Source organism: Brassica napus, chromosome A5, assembly GCF_020379485.1.
Source record: "Brassica napus cultivar Da-Ae chromosome A5, Da-Ae, whole genome shotgun sequence".
Classification (NCBI taxonomy): Eukaryota; Viridiplantae; Streptophyta; class Magnoliopsida; order Brassicales; family Brassicaceae; genus Brassica; species Brassica napus.
In genome coordinates, this window is record NC_063438.1 from 23,801,118 (window position 1) to 23,821,258 (window position 20,141).

At 30.9% G+C, this 20,141-nt stretch overlaps 2 protein-coding genes and 1 long non-coding RNA gene across 4 annotated transcripts; 2 read left to right on the forward strand and 1 right to left on the reverse strand.

The window, feature by feature from the left end:
• Nucleotides 1-2,548: 2,548 nt before the first annotated feature.
• On the forward strand, nucleotides 2,549-4,831 carry LOC125609050 (auxin response factor 2-like). Of its 2 annotated transcripts, XM_048779841.1 has the most exons (10): nucleotides 2,549-3,053; nucleotides 3,131-3,246; nucleotides 3,334-3,430; nucleotides 3,543-3,566; nucleotides 3,663-3,818; nucleotides 3,913-3,997; nucleotides 4,085-4,153; nucleotides 4,256-4,321; nucleotides 4,414-4,537; nucleotides 4,645-4,831. In XM_048779841.1, exons 3-8 carry the CDS (start codon nucleotides 3,371-3,373, stop codon nucleotides 4,285-4,287), a joined length of 426 nt encoding a protein of 141 aa, XP_048635798.1. In that variant the 5' UTR covers nucleotides 2,549-3,053; nucleotides 3,131-3,246; nucleotides 3,334-3,370; the 3' UTR covers nucleotides 4,288-4,321; nucleotides 4,414-4,537; nucleotides 4,645-4,831. The 2 variants fall into 2 exon arrangements, 1 of the variants encoding a protein (XP_048635798.1); XR_007339549.1 differs by having other exon boundaries at nucleotides 2,583-3,053; nucleotides 3,527-3,566; nucleotides 4,085-4,321.
• Nucleotides 4,832-6,439: 1,608 nt separating this feature from the next.
• On the forward strand, nucleotides 6,440-7,653 carry LOC125609051. Its single transcript, XR_007339552.1, has 2 exons — nucleotides 6,440-7,170; nucleotides 7,264-7,653. It is a non-coding gene; the product is annotated as an uncharacterized LOC125609051 (long non-coding RNA).
• Nucleotides 7,654-17,464: 9,811 nt separating this feature from the next.
• LOC106423525 (protein trichome birefringence-like 41) lies at nucleotides 17,465-19,042 on the reverse strand (the record flags this gene model as incomplete). The annotated part of the gene is made up of 5 exons (XM_048779139.1): nucleotides 17,465-17,859; nucleotides 17,934-18,092; nucleotides 18,166-18,329; nucleotides 18,432-18,603; nucleotides 18,795-19,042. Coding segments are annotated over 5 exons (1,038 nt in total), but the record flags the coding sequence as incomplete, so codon positions are not given.
• Nucleotides 19,043-20,141: the final 1,099 nt, after the last annotated feature.

Consider the following 20,141-nt stretch of genomic DNA (forward strand, 5'->3'; position numbering starts at 1 on the left):
TCAAGCAAAAATTAAAAGTACACTGATGTAAACAGATTCATTTTTATCTGAAATATTATTTAAACTTAAAAATAAATTTTTTTTGAAAAGTTACACTTCAAAAAAAATTTTTAGTATATTATAGGATGCATGTCTTCATAAGAAAAAAAAACTCTTCAATAAACAATGCATTTTCATGTAAAATAAAATTTTAAATAGAGAAAAATTGAAAATAATAAAAAGAAGTATTCATAAACTGTTCAATTGTTACGTGAAAAATACCCCATAACTTAAAATTTATAACCAGTTGGTAAAAAAACACACACATTGAAGGTTCTATGCATGTTCTAAGTTATTATCTTGAACACATTAATTAAAAAATATATGCTACTTTGCATAAATTATATTTTTATATAAAACATCTTCTTATTGCTTTAAAAAAGTTTATACGCCACAAAAGAGAGAAAAAAATATATCCTGACTTTCCATAGACTTTTAAAATGAATAATATTAAGTGAAATGTGAAAATAACCAAAAATTATCAATAAAAATATTTAAATGAAAAAGACACATAAATACATATATTATATATTGTTCAACTAATAATATTTGTAAACAACCTTATTAGTAACATTTATTTTATTTTACTGATTGTTATACCAACAAAATTAGAACTAAAGTCACATGAATTAATTTTTACAGAATAAAAAATTCTTGACCAACAAGATTTTCACTCAAAATGACATTAATAGATTGTTTTTAGCACCATCGTCAATGTATATTATTTTCGTGTATATTATTTATTTAATATCATAAATATTTTTATAAATAGAATTATTATTTTATGTATTCATAATAACTTAGAAGTTCGACTAATTCGGTTAGTGATTTATTTAGAATATTTGAAACATCTTTATTAAACATTATAAAAGAATATTATATAAACCAACAATCAACTCTTCTTGATACCTAATAAATAATCAAATTTAATACTGATATATAAAATATATTTTTCATAGTATTAAATATATTTATATAAAACTTTATGTTCCGGTTATATTTATATTAGAATAAATATTGCATCTTTTAAGGTTTCTTCTTACAATTGTTACATGATCTTTAGTTCCAACCGTTTCCTGAACAAATTTCAATTATTTTTTCATGACATTTAAATAATTTTTTTTATTAAAAGACCATACTAGAATTACTAGTTTGTACTCTTTTTAAAAATTATTAATTATATGTCAATAACAAAATCAGTTACTATTTATATATATATATGTGCTCTTTTTTTGAGAAAAAATATCACGGAAATTGGATACCGTAGCAAAAGTCTGTTGACTTATATTTACTGGTCCCTTCTCATTTGTATGCCATCTAAATTTGTCCAATTCACAGTAACTAAAAGGAAACAATTGTAGTTTTTGGTCAATGTATGTTACATGGATCAAACGTGTGTTCATAATCATGTATATGCACATGGTCTGATAGGAACACCGTAACCGTTGTTGCATAAAGGTTCTGGAAATTAGAAATGTTTCTTCCAATACACTACAAACACACGCTTGAATGTTCTGAATAGATTCATGCACGAATAATATGCTTTTTATATTCAAGAGTTTTAGTTACATGTGCATACGTGAGATAGAATATTATAGATTCTGCGTTTAAGTTGACGGTTTCTAAGTTTTTTTTTTTGAAACTAACGGTTCCTAAGTTTTTAGTATGAAAAGTCACCAATCCTTGATACTAATGTGTGCATGCATAAATAGTTCTGAGAAATTAAATGATATGCAAGCGGTTGACTTTTGTGATTGTTGCGATGTGAAAAGTCACAAATAAAAGTTGTGAGTACCAAGAGTCAGTCGGTGAATTGATTCAACATCAAACTAAATCAAACATGGATCACGATTGCTATCTTTCTTTTTTTTTTAAATAAAATAAAATGTTAGGGTTGAATTAGAACAAGTCTAAGTTAATGTCATGGCTTGATTTCATCACAGGAATCATAAAGTATAATCATCACATCCTTTCTTATGCAGTCGAAGTAATATTGAGATATAAATACTCTGGAGTGTTATCGGTTTTTCAAACAAAATTTACATTTTAGGTTAAGATATATAAGCATAACAAAAAGAGTTCATGTTTATATGTGTTTTCAAAGATCTCTATATGTTCGTTAACAATGAATCTCTCTATTTTCTAGTTTATTTGTGATTTTTGTGATTTTATGGTGTTTAATTTGTTAAAGTCCAAAACTCTTTATATAGAAGATTAAAAATTGCAATGGTTAGTTAATACCAAAAGTTGCAATGATTGATCACCAAGAATTACAATCACCAACAGTTGCAGTGGTTCATCACGAAAAATTGCAATGGTTCATTACTAAAAATTATATGATCAACAGTTGCAATCTTTTATTTAATCAGTTGTAACTGTTCCACCAAATAATTGCAATGATTCACTTAACTAATATAATTATTAAAAAAATCATCCTCATATATTTTAGACATTTAAAAAACTTTAACTAATATAATTATCTATACTATACTAAAAGCAATATATAAAGAGCAGAGAACCTGTCCACGTCATCTAAAAAATTCAACCAATTACAAGTTCCAGTTTTGACATGTCAACTGGATTTACTCAGCAAAATTTTTTGGCGGATCATTCATTTGGGCTAACAAAATATTTAAACGGCCCAAATTAAGCATATAGCCTTCATGTTTTTATTGATATACTTTTCCCCTTTCTTCCACGATCTGCATCCCTAATTGACTTCTTTAGACTCTAACCTCTAGATGACGATTCATTCACTCTTCAGATATTCCTCCTTCGTTATACATACGATCCGACTTACACGATATTTTTAAGTGTTGATTTTGTCCGCGGAGAGGCTTCTCCGTCACTAGATGAAACAGATCTGAGCTTTGAGGTTATAGAAAATATGGCGAGTTAAGAGGTTTCTACGAAAGGAAATCATCGTGGAGGAATAGAGAACTTCTCCACCGCTTTCGCCGGCGGCGAGGCGGAGATAACTCAGTCTAACCGCTCTGTGGGGGCTGAGCGTGTTGGTAAGCCTACGTTTCTGACTTTCATTTGTTTGGTTTTGGTTACAAACTGAGCTGATCTAAGTTTTTTGTTTGCGTAGTCGACCCTGAAGCTGCTCTCTACAAAGAGCTCTGGCATGCTTGTGCTGGTCCTCTCGTGACGGTCCCTCGACAAGATGACCGTGTCTTCTACTTCCCTTAGGGACATATTGAGCAGGTGAGATTTCTTTCCTAGACTCCGATTTGCTTGTGATTTTTTTTTACGTTTGGTTTTAATTTTTTTTGTCGTTTTCTTGATGAGTAGGTGGAAGCATCGAAAAACCAAGATGGCGGAACAGTAGATGCCTCTCTATGATCTTCCTTCGAAGATCCTTTGTCGAGTCATTAATGTTGATTTAAAGGTAGGCTTCACTTTCGTTTGGTAATACGTTTTTTTTTGTTTTTTGAGTGTTTGAATTATAAGCTAACTTTAAGATTTGTCTATGATTTTGCATTAGTGGTGCTTATGCGCAGATTACTCTTTTTCTGGAACCTATTGTAAGTTATATTTTCTTATGTTCATTTAGTTGGAGCGGAGTATAGGATGATCATATTCTTCGAAAATCTGATATATTAATTTTTTTTATCTTCCAGCAAGACGAGAATGCAATTGAGAAAGAGGCACCTCTTCCTCCGCCCCCCAGGTTCCAAGTGCATTCTTTCTGCAAAACCTTGACTGCTTCGGACACAAGTACGCATGGTGGATTTTCTGTGCTTAGCCGACATGCTGATGAATGTCTCCCGCCTCTGGTTGGTGCTTTAGTTATATATTGAAAACCAATATTCCTGAATTTTGTTCCAAAATATGCTTTAATTCAATGTTTCCCTTTGTTTCTTCTTTCAGGATATGTCACTTCAGCCTCCTACTCAGGAGTTAGTAGCAAAAAAATTGCATGGAAATGAGTGGCGTTTTAGACATATTTTCCGAGGTAATGGGAATTTGTATGAGTTGCATTATTCTTTATCTTATTTAATTTTCGTTCCCTTAATCTCTTGCGTCACTAAACTCATACCAGGTCAACAACGAAGGCATTTGCTTCAGAGTGGGTGGAGCGTGTTTGTTAGTTCCAAGAGGCTGGTTGCAGGCGATGCATTTATCTCTCTAATTTTTGTTGGTTTTTGGTTCATGGTATTCTTGATTTGTATCTATATGTTTAGTTGATCTGTAATATCTGGTTCTTCTGCAGGGGTGAGAATGGGGAATTACGTGTGGGTGTAAGGCGTGCAATTCGACAACAGGGAAATGCGAGAAGGTAATGCCTACTCTTCTGAATCCTGTATTTTTTCTTGCTCTGAAACTCCAGTATATTCTCAGTTTATTTGGTTCCCTATATATACGTGGCAGGAAGGCACACAGGTTACAAAGAGAACAGTTTCCTCTTCTTTGTTTCTTTACCAGGAGCGTTGAGATCATATATGATGCAATATTACATATGGTAGCTCAGAAACATTTCCATGAGCTGATCGAGGTAATGAGTTCACCTGCATAGCTGCTAAACCTACCATTTGTCTACTTGCTAACCAAAAAGAGTATTAGTCCTATTATATCTGATGTTGTTTAATATATATGCCCCAGATACAATGGTACCTACAGATGATGTGTGAAAAGCAACTAAAGTTACAAGATACCAGGAGCTCTTCCTCAATGCCTTAATCAAAGCAATGTAATGGCATGTTTACCGCATCAAAATTTGGTTTCAGGACAAACCGTGAACCAAACTGAATCTGCTTTTATATCAGTGAAACTAAGTCCATTTAACCTTCTTTTCTTTTTCAATTCGAGTACAATTAAGAAAATATTTATCTTCGAAAAATGATTACACATAGAATACAGCGAAGAACCTATATATTTTAGATGTTTCTATACTTAGAGGTGATATAAAACGCAAAAGTTAGGAATGTGTAAGAGTTTCAATAAGAGAAAATTTTGTTTAAACAAAGAAAGAGAAGACTACTACAAGAAAACAAAAATAACAAGCCACCACAGATAACCATGAAAGTTTAGTAGAGTAACATATAAGGTTATTTTCGTTTGGCTATACATGTTACGTGGGAATTAGTTTGGGTGATTTGTTGCAACTCAGAGATACAATAATGCCAAATGTGTTATAAAAAAAATATCGTTTCCTTGCTTTAAAGTCCAGAAACACATAGTGAAGATGATTACAAAAACAACTGAAACTTTATATTTATTATAAATATCAAAATAAGTCATTGTTTTGTTTAACACATTGTGACATGCATATCTTAACTTATAAATAATATTAGTTTCATTTACTATACCAGGTAATTTTCTCTTTGCATGTACATAATCTAAAATAAGAACATACAGTAATTGATTAATATTTTACTTAGTTATAATATTTGTTATTTTGGTTAGACATGTTACTTCCATATAAAGTATCTGTCTGGTTTGGTTATTATAGTGTAATGGATTGTATAGACTTTTCTGAGAAGAAAAAAATGAACAGCAAATTAAATTACTCCCTTTTAGGGTATTAGTAATCAAAATCAATTTTTGGTTTCATAATTTCACAAATCCAGTAACTAAAGATCAACGAATTAAATAAAATTAATATATCTACATATTTTTACAATCTTTTACACTAAATTTTAATCCACAATAATAATTTAACTATAGCTATATTCTAAGATATTTTTCTGCTTATAACTAAACATATAAAATAGTAAATAATAATATTTTCCTAAAATTTCAGTGTATTTAACACATACAACTTTATAAAAAAAAATTTTATTTAAAGCAATGAATATTTTAATTATTTTTACTTATTATAATTGTAAAAATTGATTTATAATCGTAAAATAATATATTATACAAGATTAAATACCATATAAATACAAAAATTAACATGATATAAATAATACATATAGCAAAGAAATATGTGATGTTGAGATTAATAACATTTTCTCATAATAATCTAAACATATTTAACAAAAATTATTTCGGATCATAACTACGGATTAACAAATTCTTCATTTATTTCCCATTTGTTCACCATCTCATACATATTTTAGATAGTAAACAAATGTGAGTTTTATTCATTTCTATTCAATTTACTATTTATATTTTTTATAATCTAGAAGCAATATATTGTAATATAGATATTACATACAATGTTATTGGTATAAATCCCGGGCGTAGCCCGGATAAAATTTCTAGTTAAAATAAAAAGACATGATGTTAAGATGAAAAGATACATACTTATATATTTTGCTAACTTCTTTTACATCAAAGCAACTTTTAAGATGGAAAAAAAAACACATTTAAATATGAAAACAGACAACTTTTAACATTTTTTTTTAATTCAAGAATGTTTAGTTACTATAAAATAGTATATTTACAATATATTATGAATAGACAAAACATTACAAAAGACACTCTATTGCATATGAAAAGACACATAATTATAAAAGAGACACTTATTGAGATATTTTAACAACTAATTGAAAATTAATTTGTCTTTTATAATGAGATGACACAATTCTTAACACTGAGAATTGTATAAAGACACTTGTTGATTAAACCAAACCGGTTAACTATGGTGGAGAAGGAGATCGTTATCTGAGAGCAGTTATTGGCGATCATGATGGCGATTGACACAAGGCCACTTTTTCTGCAATTCTCAAGAGAGATTTGACTTTACATATCTCTTTCTGGTTATTTTTTTCTTCTTTTCATGATTCTCAACACCTAAACAATTATTTTTCTCTTTTAAAGATCAAAAGAAACGTGAGTTTCCGTTATGGTATTTCACGATTTTGTTCTTTGTGTTTTGCTCTTCTCTTTGTTAGTGGAGAAGTTCATATTTATTCACAGCGAATGGGATGATAATCACTTCTTCCAATTTGTTGTTACAATCTCCGACATGGTTTTTATGGTCATGGTCGATGACAACACAAGACAAATATTTGTGTTGAAACCAGATTCAAGCGGTAAGGAACTCATCCTAATCGCTTTACTCTGGAAACAATCGCCCTGGAAGCCACCATGGAAAAAGTATATCAAAGATGGAGAGGTACAAAATGATGAACATTCTCATAATCATAATTGAGAATTGTTTATGGTGATGCAACCACAAAGGTATTCAATGCTCGTGAAAGTTATAATTCAAGATATTTATGGGTGGTTTTTCACTGGAGATTCATTTTCTTTGGTGTATGGCGATGTTCTTAGAATCGTTGAAGATTGGCAGATTTTCTTACTATTTCTTTTCAGAGAATCAGTAAAGAGGATTTTCTCTGGCAGAATACTTATAGATTCTATTTGGAATCTGGCCAATGTTATACATCAAAGAAATCTTCAAAGAAGAATTTGGAATTTCATCAAAAAGATGGTAGCCAAATACAAATGGTGTTACATGAAGAGAAACAAGATGGTTCAGAAGAAAATTTCTTCAGTTCTTACTCTTTGTGTTGTAATGTTTTCTAGGTTTAGTTTTGCATTTAGTTGTAATTCTATTATTTTATATATTCTTGTTGTAATTTTACATTTTATTTAAATAAAATAGTTGTTAAAAACAAAATACACTTGTTGATTGAGATTTACCTACTTTGAAAAACTTTTTTTAATAGATGCATTTTGGAAAAACATAATTTTTTAATGAAAAGACACACTCTTATAATTAGAATCCATGACTCTCAAAACTAATAAAGACACTTATTAAAATATTATATATAGTTTTAAAGAAAATTTCAGTAGTTGCATTCCGGAAAAAGTAGAAAGACACTTCTTGATATATTTGTAACTACTTTTTATTTTTACTTTCCTATAATTGCATACTAGAAAATAAATTAATCTCAATTATTTTCCTGAAGAGACACACCTTTTATAATGAGAAGACATGACTCTTAAACCTAATAATTTAAAAAAGACACTTATTAAAATATTATAACTATTTTAAAACAAAATTCCAATAGTTGCATGTTGGAAAAACAAAATTAATTTCAGTTTTTGATGAAAAGATACAACTCTTAGGAATTAATTTCTGCCACTTTTAATTTGTGTTAATCTTCCTCCTTTTTTTTGAAATACGTATTTGTCCAAGAACATAAATCAATGTCTTGATGTCTTGTTTGATGTCCAGGAACATAAATCAATCTTTCTCTTGCACGTGTTTGATGTCTGTTTGATATCTTGTTTGATTTCTGCCACTCTTAATTTTCTTTTCACTGCTTGCTCCAGGAACATAAATCAATCCAATTGACGCTATTTGAATGTCTCTGTAATCCAATCTCTTTTTGAATGGTTAGGAATGTGTGGGTTGAGATGGAATGAATTGCGTTTTATTTTTTGGCCAACGAACAATCCACTTGAACACTTACACCAGCAACTATTGTAGGTTCTGATACCCATCTGTAACCAAGAATAGCAGCAAAGTGTAATATACCTTGGCCACCTTTCTTCCAGGGCTTCCTGCATAAGTTTGTTTTTCATATTCTCTTGGGAGATTCCATTCATTAGCGTCTGATCCAGTTGGTCGTCATTCTCGAAAAGCCGTAAACTAATCTTCTCGCTCACTTGGGACAATAAACTAATCTTCTCTCTGGGTCTAAGTTATCATTAATTGTTTTTATGTCAAAGTTACTAATATGGTAGATATATCCTTCTTTGAAAGTGTATATTGTATTAGCGGATGATCAATAGTAGCTTTTATCAAATCTCCTAAAAAGGATAAAAAATTAAATAGATGAATAAAAAGAATCAAAATTTAAAATAATTATTTAAAGCTTACATTTTTATCGACAAGCAAAAGTTCTTGGCTCAGTGAAATGCTTCATCTCCTTCAAGTTTGTGATTCCCATTTTTGAATCAAGCGAGCAATCAATTCTTGCATTAAATGTTATTTTTTGAAATCCTTCGGTTTTGAATATGAATGTCTAAAGGTAGTGATGTATGAGTCCTGGGGTAAACAAAATTGATTCTAAATAAAATTAAAAAACCAAAATTGATTCTAAAATAATAATGCTGTTGATGTTTTATTTCGATGAATTCTTTTCTACCGTTTTTTAATTTAACGGGGAGTGAACAGTAACAAAATTATAGGTGAAAGGGCAAAGTCAGTCACTTATATAATTGCTGAAGGGCAAAGTCAGTCACTTATTTAATCACCGAAGCATTGTAATTGTTTGTGAAAGGGATGCAACTATTCATCACATTTAGAACGGTTCCTTTATAGTCACTTTTGGATAACACATAATTTTATGGCTTTTATTATATGACCACAATTTTAATCATCTGTAGATAAATATTACATATTTTTCAAGCTAACTTTAAACCATATTTTGCATCAATATTTTTATATTGAAAAGATACAACTCTTAAACCTAATAATTGTAAAAAGACACTTATTAAGATATTTTAACTATTTAAAAAAAATCCAAAAGTTGCATATTAGAAAAACAAAATTAATCTTTTTTTTTTAGAAAAGATTAAGAGATGCAACTTTCATATAGATGAATAATCACATTTTTTCAGTTTAAAGGTGGTTATTTTGAAATAATACTTATATGAGTAGTCACAACTTTCCAATTTAAATAGTCACATCTTTTTAATTTAAAGGTAGTTATTTTTAAATGATACATATATAAATAGTCACAATTTTTCATTTAAATAATTACATCTTTATAATTTAAATACTAACTAATACACAACTCTTGAAACAAATAATGAAATGACACATCTTAATATATAATGAAAAGACACAACTTTTAACAAGAAATAAAATTCCTATTAAACACACAATTTTTCAACATTGTTTGGGTTTGCTATTATTAATTGTTTTTTTCTTTGCCATTTTATTGATTAGTAAAAATTATGCTTTGAGAAGGCATGGACATTGGACTATTTATAGATTTTCAAAAATTTGTTTGAAGAGTCACATCTTTTGAATTAAAAGGTTGTGTCTTTTTGTAATAATACTTATATGAAGAGTCACAACTTTTCAATATAAATGGTTACATTCTTTCAATATAAATAGTTATTTTAAAATTAAAAAACACAACTTTTAATTGTTCAAAAGACACAATCTTTCAACATAAGTGGATTCACAATCTTTGGAATTAATTAGGATTGCTATTATTAGTAGATTACATCTTGTGCCATCGTCATTAAGAGCTTGACTGGTTTCTCCGCTACCACTCGCAAACGCAGCTTTTGCGGTTGGTAGCGGTTGACAGCGTTTCGAAACAATCATACAAACCGCTACAAATCGCTTCAAACCGCTCCGAATTTCTTAAATTCAAAAGCTAGTTCCAGCTAGCGTTTGCGGTTGCGGGCGGTTGCGGGAGGATAATTTTTTTTTCTTTTTTTTTTAAAACCATATAAATACAAAAATAAAAATATTTAATAAATTTTTTAAAATGGAATTATAAAAATACTAAAATATATCTATTATATTTTAATTAATATTATAAAATTTAAAAATAAAAATATTTTCTATAATTTTAAAATTTTAAAACTATAACTTTGAAAATATAATTTACATATTTATTATAATATTATGATTTTTGATATTTTTATAATTATATAAAATGTAAATATTGTTAATTTATTATTTAACCGCTGCTGTATTTGGTAGTTAACCAGTCATAAGTATCCCGCAAACGCACTAATTTCTAACCGCAGAACCAGTCGTACAAATCTCTTAAAACCGCTAGAAACTGCAACCACCCGCATCCGCAAACGCCCGCAGCCGCAACCGCAACCGCATCGTTTGAACCAGTCAGGCCCTAAGTGCAGTTATTTAGTAAATAATTAGGTTTTCACGTTTTTTTTACCAATCGGGCTTTACCAGCCCAACTCGAAAACCACTATAAATAATCATATCTTTGAACCTCAGACCAGGCTACAACTCGGTTCAGTTTACCGCAGCTACCGCATTTTTCATTTCTTTGATATTTTATAACATTATAAAATACAGTTTGTAACTTAAAACACAGAAGCATTACCAAACCTTCGTGTAACATTAAGCACATTTAGCATAAGAATGCATATTACAAATTTGACTCGGTTTACATCCAATTGTGAAATTGAGTTCCGGTTTTGTGTTATGTTTTTTTTTTTGGTAAAAATGTAAAGATATCATTACCAAGCTTTTAAGTTTTTGACAGAATTACAAAGAATAACAAGAAACAGAAAAACAAAAATAAACCTAAACATAACTCTATCTAGCTAAACAAGGGCATACACAAGAAACCAATTCAGCTATGTCCACACTATCCGCTTGCCGCAAAAAAAAAAGAGCCATGTTAAACCGAGAGTCGGAACCCGGTAATTTTGACCTCTTCGATGATCCGCTCTTAAAAATGATGATTTTTCCGAGAACAGCTTGTCGAGGGCTTAAAAAATACGGACTTCCATGGAGTTTATTTTACTAAGTGTACTGCACTTAATATCTTTGTAGTTACAAAATATTCCTAAAATCAATCACCTACCTACTAACTTAGCTTATCACGACCCTAATTTTCAGCTACCACATTAACCACAAATATATCCCCGAATTTTTATTTTCCATATAGTATCACATAGATAGAAAATAAATAATGAATAATTCAAAGAGTTCCATTCTCTTTTTATGATATTTTTCTCTATAAAAAGATAAATAACATTTTTTCTACCGTAAAAAGTCATACAGATCCATTTCATAAGAATATTTTTATTCATATTATAATTTACTTAAATACTCTATTTTAAATATAGAAATAAATTATAATAAATATATACATTAATATAATTACATATATAATTTGATAAAAATATATAATTATAACTTCAGTTATTTGATAATATATATAATAATAAAAATATGATTTATAAATTGATGGAAAAATCTTATATTCGTAATTATTATTTATTTATTAATGTGACATATATTATTTATATATATATATATATATATATAAAAAAGAAATAACTATTACCATATTTCTAAAATCATACCAAAATAAATATTTATGCAAAAAAAATATTTTTGATATAAAATTTATTAGTCATTATTATATTATGAAATTTTGCAAAAATAAAAAATCTGTATATAGAAAATAATCATTGCCATATTTAATTACCAAAAACATAAATTTTAATATACAAAATTTTACATGTCACCGTTAACTTGATGATGTGTCATATTTTTCTTAAACTATGTCATTTTTTCTGTTATGAATATAGTGATGACACATATACAAATCACTTCTCAAATAATCTTTAAGAGATTTCTCCATTTGTGACAAGAGAATGGTCAAAAAAAAGTTTATTTGTTTATATAATCCGTTAGGCATAGATATTCGGGTACCTGTTCAACTACGAATTGTATCTTTTAAATATCAAATTTTTGGATTACAAAATTAGGCTTCATTTGGGTATTATAAATTTTTATGTAGGTTTCGGGTCGGATCTTCCCAAGTTCGTATAGATTCAGTTTTGATGTATATTAAATATGTTCAGATATTTATACTAAAAGTAACCTATTAACCGATTCAGTTTGAATATTTTAAATTCAAATTAAAAATAATCTAAAATAATCTAATAACCAAAAGTAGCCATATTAGCCGATTTCACTTGGGTTCGATTCTGATGAATAAAAACTTAAAATTATTCAAATACTTATACAAATATTTATATGATAACACATATAAAATGTATAATACTAATCAAGAAAAAATATTAAAGTACAAAAAAAAATTCAACACCCGCACTAGTTCAAACGTTAAAAGAAAGACAAAAACACTGCAGATTAAAATGATCAAATCATTATTACAAAAAACAGATATGAACTCGTTTATGTACAGAAAAAAAAAAAAGAAAAACATCCATGCAAGCTCAACCTGTAGAAAGTAACAAAACACACACAACAATGTCTTATCAAAACACACACAAAACAGACCAAACAACTGTCTTCAAGCAACTTTGCGCAGATCACTAGCCCATAAAAAAACATTAACGGGGTTCAAAAACTTTACCTCATCCTGTAATTTGTGATAGTTTCGTTACAATCCCTAACTTAAAAAATTTGGCACACTAACCCCAGTTCAATTGATGATTATCAAGTAGAGACTCGACAAATAAGCAAAAGCGCCATTAGGCTTCTTGAAAACATCCCAAAGCTTTAGTTCCTTCGTGATCCATTGGATGATTCTCCAGATGTACTACCGAGTGCACCAACATTTCCAAGTCTCTCACAAGAATGTGTCGCATCATTAGTTGCGTCTTCATATCTTCGAAAGAACTACTGATCCTCCTACCCATTTGTTCTTTAGAAGCTTCATCGGCTTCTGGTACAACCTCAGCCATCCATTGAGAGTGATCTACGGTTGCTTCGTTTAGCCTGCAAAGAGAAGTTAACAAGAGTGTAATTCAACAACAGCCTTCAAAGATTCTAAATCAAGAACCAAACATCTTCAGTTCCAGTATAGAATTTGCTTCGTTCATGCTTCTAGCTCGAAAGGAAACTTCAACACTGTCCTCATTAATCCTAGCAAGCCCTTCGAGAGAGCCAATGGACAAGCACTTCGAGTGTATCTCTGAATCAGTTGTTTCCGAGTTTAGATTACCAATCCTTATAACCAGAACCGAAGATGGATGGTTTGGTTTCGGGGTGTATCGGAGATAGAAGAGCCAGTTGAGCTAGTTTCCTTTTCCTCCTGGGCCTTGGATTCGTGATCTGGAATTGGAGAAGATGACTCACTCGGTTGGCTTGGAGAAGGAATCCGTAACAATTCTTGCTGGGGAAGAGGCATGTTCTACCATCTTGCCCTGGCCATTAGTCTTTTGATAAGAAGAGGTACGAAGGACAGTTGAGAGCTTTCAATCATTCTTGAATCAAACAACATTTGCTGCTCAAATAAATGACAGGTGTGCTCTCTTAAACTTGAACCCCAAAAAAAGTTTGAATCAATATGTCACACACACACAATCAATTCAGTGTTCTAGTTAAACTCGGTAGTGAAGAATTGATACACTCCCAGAAGCTAAGGTGCATTTTCTTTCCATACAGACAGGGAAAGGATCATGAGCTGAAGTTATCATGTAATCTTATGCAGCATTGCTCCCTCCTGAAATTTTAAAGATCTTCAAAAACATTTATTACATAGTGGAGAAAATGCATCGTTCGCTTCTGGTGCATTTTCTCCTCTATGTAATAAACCTTGTATTTTGATTAGAGGATGACTCTGCACTGTTTTGGTTAGAACAGAAGACTAAACAGAGATTTTTCACAACAATTTGAGTCATCCAATCTCTTGAAACTCCATTGTAGGCATCAGAGAAAGTATAAGAAAAAGATCGGATTCAAGGCTCGATCGTGACTGTTCGAATTAAGAAGGGATTGAACACGAAGAAGACATAACTGAGAGCGTTTCAGTGATACTAAGGAATATCAGAAGTCGCTGCAGACCAAAGAGAAGTGACAAGCCTTAAACTCCATTCTTCTCGTCAAACAAAAATTAGGGTTGAATCGAATCTATTGGGCTTTCGAGCCGTAACATAAGCACAGACAGATCCCATAAACACAGCGTAACGAAGATAACTAATTGAGCAAAAAAAAACACATTTAGGGGGCGACTGGTTTTCCCGCTACCATCCGCAAACGCAGCTTTTGCGGTTAGTAGTGGTTGTCAGCGGTTTGCAACAATCACTCAAATCGCTCTAAACCGTTTTAAACCGCTCCAAATTTCATAAATTCAAAAGTTGGCTGCAGCTAGCGTTTGCGGTTGCGGACGGTTGCGAGAAGGTAAATTTTTTTTTTAAAACAATATATATACAAAAGTAAAAATATTTAATAAAAAATTTAAAATTGAAATTATGAAAATATTAAAATATATCTATTATATTTTAATTAATATTATAAAATTTTATAATAAAAATAATTTCAATAAATTTTAAAAAATTAAAATTATAACTTTCTAAATATAAATTTTATATTTATTATAATTTTATGATTTTTGATATTTTTATAATTATATTAAATGTAAATATTGTTAATTTATTATTTGACTGTTACCGCATTTGGTAGTTAACCAGTCATAAGTCACCCGCAAACGCCTCAATTTTTAACTTCAGTACCAGTCGTACGAATCTCTTAAAACCGCTAGAAACCGCAACTGCCCGCATCCACAAACTCCCGCAACCGCAACCGCAACCGCTGCGTTTGAACCAGTCAGCGAATCGTTGAAAGATGACAGATGTCGCCTATTTAGAGTATGACTGGTTTTCCCGCTACCACCCGCAAACACAGCTTTTGCGGTTAGTATTAGTTGTTGGCGTTTTGCAACAATCGCTCAGACCGCTCCAAACTGCTTCAAACCATTCTAAACCTCTTAATTTTAAAAGCTAGTTTCAGCTAGCGTTTGCATTTGCGGGAAGATAATTTTTTTCTTTTAAAAAAACAATATAATTACAAAAATGAATAATAATTTTAAATTCGAATTATAAGAATACTAAAATATATCTATTATATTTTAATTAATATTGAAAAAAATTAAAATAAAAATATTTTTATAATTTTTAATCATTTAAAACTATAACACTCTAAATATAATTTTTATATTTATTATAATATTATGATTTTTGATATATTTATTATTATATAAATGTAAATATTGTTAATTTATTATTTAACCGCTACTGCATTTGGTAGTTAACTAGTCACAAGTGTCCTGCAAACGTATCAATTTCTAACCGCAGAACGAGTCGTACAAATCTCTTAAAACCGCGAAAAACCGAAACCATCCGCATCCGCAACGCAACCACTACGTTTGAACGAGTCCGGCCTTTAGTGACGTGTCTTGACCGGAGTGAGAGAATATATGTGTTAATAGCTCCGCCCCTGAGGGTTGGAGATTGTTTTGACTTTGTTTGTAATATACTCTCTTTGTTCTTAAACGATCAATATTCTAGTTTTTTCACATATTTTAATAAAACACATTAAATTTGCATAATTTTTTGTGTTTCTCTTCTTTCCACAATTTTAAGCCAATAAAAAATTAATTAGTGCAATTAAAATTTTTGAAGTTTGTAATTAGTTAATAAAACATGCATTGAAAATGTAAAAAATAATTTTTTTAGAAACAAAATTTTTATCTAGAATATGTATCTTTAAGGAACGGAGGGAGTATGTGTGTGCAAACAGCAAGGGAAGATTGGTGGCTGGATCATTTCAAAGTAAAATGAGACATGCTGATGGAAAACATAGCGAGGCTCGTTTTAATCATCATAAAACTAAAAGGAGTCAGAATGGATGATAAAGGGAATGTTTATGTTGCTGACTTTGAACCTAGCCATAATTGGAGATTCAGGTATGCATTCTTATTTTTTGAACAATTATCAAACTTCAATGATGTAAAGAGTCCTTTTTGAACATATTTTTTCACAGGTGTCACTACTATAGCTGGAGGGACTATGCTCAGTTCTGTGCCTTGGAAGAGAGATCAAGGCGTCACCATAGACAGAACCAAAGACAGCAGCATCAGATACGGTGAAGCCTGTAGAGTACAGTATAATAAAGAAGGATTGTTGATTTGTTTCATACTCTAATTTTCTTTTTGTTGCTGTTAAAGAGATTTCTCTCTGTGTTTCCTTTTAAATCCACAGCTTTACTTCAAAATATATATCTAATCCCCAGAAGGAAAAGATGACTTCCTTTGGTAAGAAGATCTGTGGCTGATTGTTTCCTGTTACTTGTTGCATAAGTGAAAGCTGAAAACAAGACGACCAGCAAAGAGTTTTGAGACCATGGTACAGGTATGACACTTGTAGCTCTTCTAGAATTGATCTTGCATTCTAACATTAGGATGTACAAATGAATATATTCAGGGGACTAAAGGTAGAATGAGCAGAAGACAGTTTCGAAAGGGAAAAAGAATAAAAACATAAAGGGCCCTACGGGTTTGAACCGGTGACCTCTTGATCTGCAGTCAAATGCTCTACCACTGAGCTGAGGACCATTTTTGTCGTATCTGTGATAGTTTATATTTCTATTACTTAGAATTTCACCGTAAGAGATTAGGTGATCATGCAAAGACCATTGTGATTTCTCCATGGTTGTCTGGCTTTGAGCATAGCTAACGCATGAATATGATTCTTAATTCACGTTCAGTATTCCATTGTTATCTAAGTAATGTAGAGATTGCTTGAAAATTTTGTAATTTCATACGTGTTTTGTTCGTAATGGAAGTTATTAATCTAACGAATTCGTAGTTTGCCTGTAATCATCCGATTTACTTGCTTGGGTCGCACACCATCCATCCCCTTTCTCAACCTCACTACCCCCTCTTTGATTTCACTCGTCGAATGCATATTTTATATTTATTTGTTCCTTAATAAGTCGAATTATGGAGTCCTACTTAAATGTAGAATCAAACACAATAACAAAAATGTAGTCTATTAGAAACGGACCTTTATTTTATTCAGATTCAAATGTAGAATCAAACACAATAACAAATATGTTATAATGTTGTTTTCCTATATTTAAATGTTTCTTACTAAAGCATATAATTGTAAAGAATCTCATTCCAAGTATCTGGTACGCCAGAGAGACACCAGTGGCTGCAGTCATTGCCGGTTCGGCCGCCTATACCGTAAATGGAAGGGTGACCATCTTTGCGAAGCAATGAAAGCATAGTAATGTCTAGCAATGTCACCGGTTTGGTAATTTTCCCGAGTGCTCTCTTCAAAACTCCAACTTCTGGTGGCAATCCGCCTGGATAACTTGTCCCCCAAAGTGGTTCCGTCTGTCCCGCGCAACTATGTGCCGCTGGTTCACCCCATAGAGATCCACTACCAAACAAACAAAATGAAAGTTTAAAATATCTGATTGATTGCCGATTAAGAAAATGTGTATAACAACTTACTTGTAATGAGATGGTGAAATTCCTTGGAAAAATACTCTAGTTTTGCTAGTATCTACCACGGTATCGACCCATTTGCCCCAAGTTCCAAGTGCGATTTCGAATGCCGCCATGCGGTCCATGTCTTTTGTGAAGTTACTTCCTATTTGAATATAATCCCATCTGCCCAAAACAATTCGAACATAAACTTCTAGTGATTTAATTAAGCCAAGAATAGGCAAAGGTGAAGAATTACGATTTACGGCTCCACCAATGCCAAGTGTTGAAAATCAGTGTATCCATTCCTAACCAATTCTTTCCATCGTTGATCGAATCAAGCTTCATTACGCTCCCAATCTTCTCACTCACTATATCTACCAAATACGGATTCCTATCAAACTTTATTCCAACTCCATACTCCTGAATACATTAAGCATTTATGGTTTAGTTTGGTTTAACTCATCCCGGTTTTCTATTTGAGAGATATATTTTACGTAACCAGAACGAGTGTATTATTATTACCTGGAATGTGAAGGTTGAGATAGTGCCTTCTGTGGTCATAGTATAGGGAGACTTGGGAACAGAAGAGTGTAGCATACATGTCAAAGACTGCCATTGATTTAGGCTAAGAGAATCACCTACAAACATTATCTTCTTCCCTTTATTTTTCTGCAAAAAATCTACTCCATTGAACCTACACAACAAAACAGTAAAATAACGGTGGCTTCTTAAGGCAAGTGTGATAAATGATAATTAACGTTAAAATCAAGAAATTTGCTGGCTTGTGTGTGTGTTATATATTCACAATGATACATTTGATGCAAAACATCTAGAAACAACAACAAAGAAAGAATTAAAAAGGTATTATAGATTAACTGATGATACCATGCTAATTTGCATCCCTGTGGTTGCCATCTGAAGGTAGGGTAGTCGAGATCCGGCCGTCCATTTTTCTTGCAACCGAATTCGCGTCTTATGAATGGACACGTGGAAGGATCGTAGAGAGGGTAGGAAGGATCCTTCACCCACTGTCCCGTGAACATATCACATCCCTTTGCAAGAAGAGGAAGAAGGAGGAGGAGCGACAACACTAACATAGAGCCATAAGAAATGGCGTTATCCTGTAACCCATTTCACCACAGACGAGAGCGAGAGATAAAGAGAGATTCAAATACACACCTGGGATTTTATACACCCATATGTATATATATAATTTTGTTGTTTGTTTTTTTGAGTCAAATACATGAACTATAATGCCATATAATGCGATATTCGTTTTGGTAAGAAATCTTAAAATCAAATATGAACAGTTGTTTGTGTATATCTAGGCTATCAATGCTGACAAATGAATGAAGATGAATAATGCATTCATAATAAAGTTTACCATTTGTAGGAACAATTATTTCTTTTTATTCTTTTTATTGTAGAGAATTAAAGAATAAATTTGTTTCTCACTAAATTTCATATAAAATAGCCATTCCTCATCATTCTTACATAATTTTATTCTTATCCATTATTTTCCTATTTATTTTTAGTATTCATGAGATAGTTACCAGTTAGACCTGTATTCTTTAGAGACATGTATTCTTTAAAGACGTGAACTTTCTATAATGTTTTTTCAGATGTTGATTATAAAATTATAGTAACATAATATTCACGGTCAACAAATTTAATGATATTACCTTTAGTGCAAAATTAAATCATGCTCTGATCGGTTTGTTCGCACCATAAATATTTTGTGAAGACGTTTCTTTGTGTTTTTTTTTTCAGTTTAAAAGGATTTCAATTTGTGCCACCCCGTGAAAAAACTTATTGACCTGCATATTAATATATTTAATCAATTCATTAAGTTTAGTTGAAAATAGTTTTGTATAGAGCAATATTCTAAACGGCAGTATAGATGGATCTTATTAAACAAATACAAGCCAATCATTTGTGAACAGATGTACAGATGTTGTAAGAACTAAGAACTACAACAATATTTTCGTATAACTTATATAATCCAAATTAACTGTTATGGTTAGCAATCAAACATAGTTCCATAGTGTCTCCATGTGGGGTTAGTTAGACTTCGGTCTAAACAGCCCTAGTTAATAAAAGAAACAATAATTTATCTTCACTGGCATTATTTCATCTAAAATTGTCTTGGACATGTTGATTCCCTTCAGCAAAAATATATCTCATATTATGCTTCAAGAAACATAACCTTGTAATTGTCTTAAATACAAATTT

Bases quoted from the DNA above. Each gene is read 5' to 3' on its own strand.
- LOC125609050 (XM_048779841.1), top strand. From the start codon at position 3,371: ATGCCTCTCTATGATCTTCCTTCGAAGATCCTTTGTCGAGTCATTAAT. The intron at 3,431-3,542 runs GTAGGCTTCACT...GCTTATGCGCAG, and splicing joins TCATTAATGTTGATTTAAAG to ATTACTCTTTTTCTGGAACC. The intron at 3,819-3,912 runs GTTGGTGCTTTA...TTCTTCTTTCAG, and splicing joins ATGAATGTCTCCCGCCTCTG to GATATGTCACTTCAGCCTCC.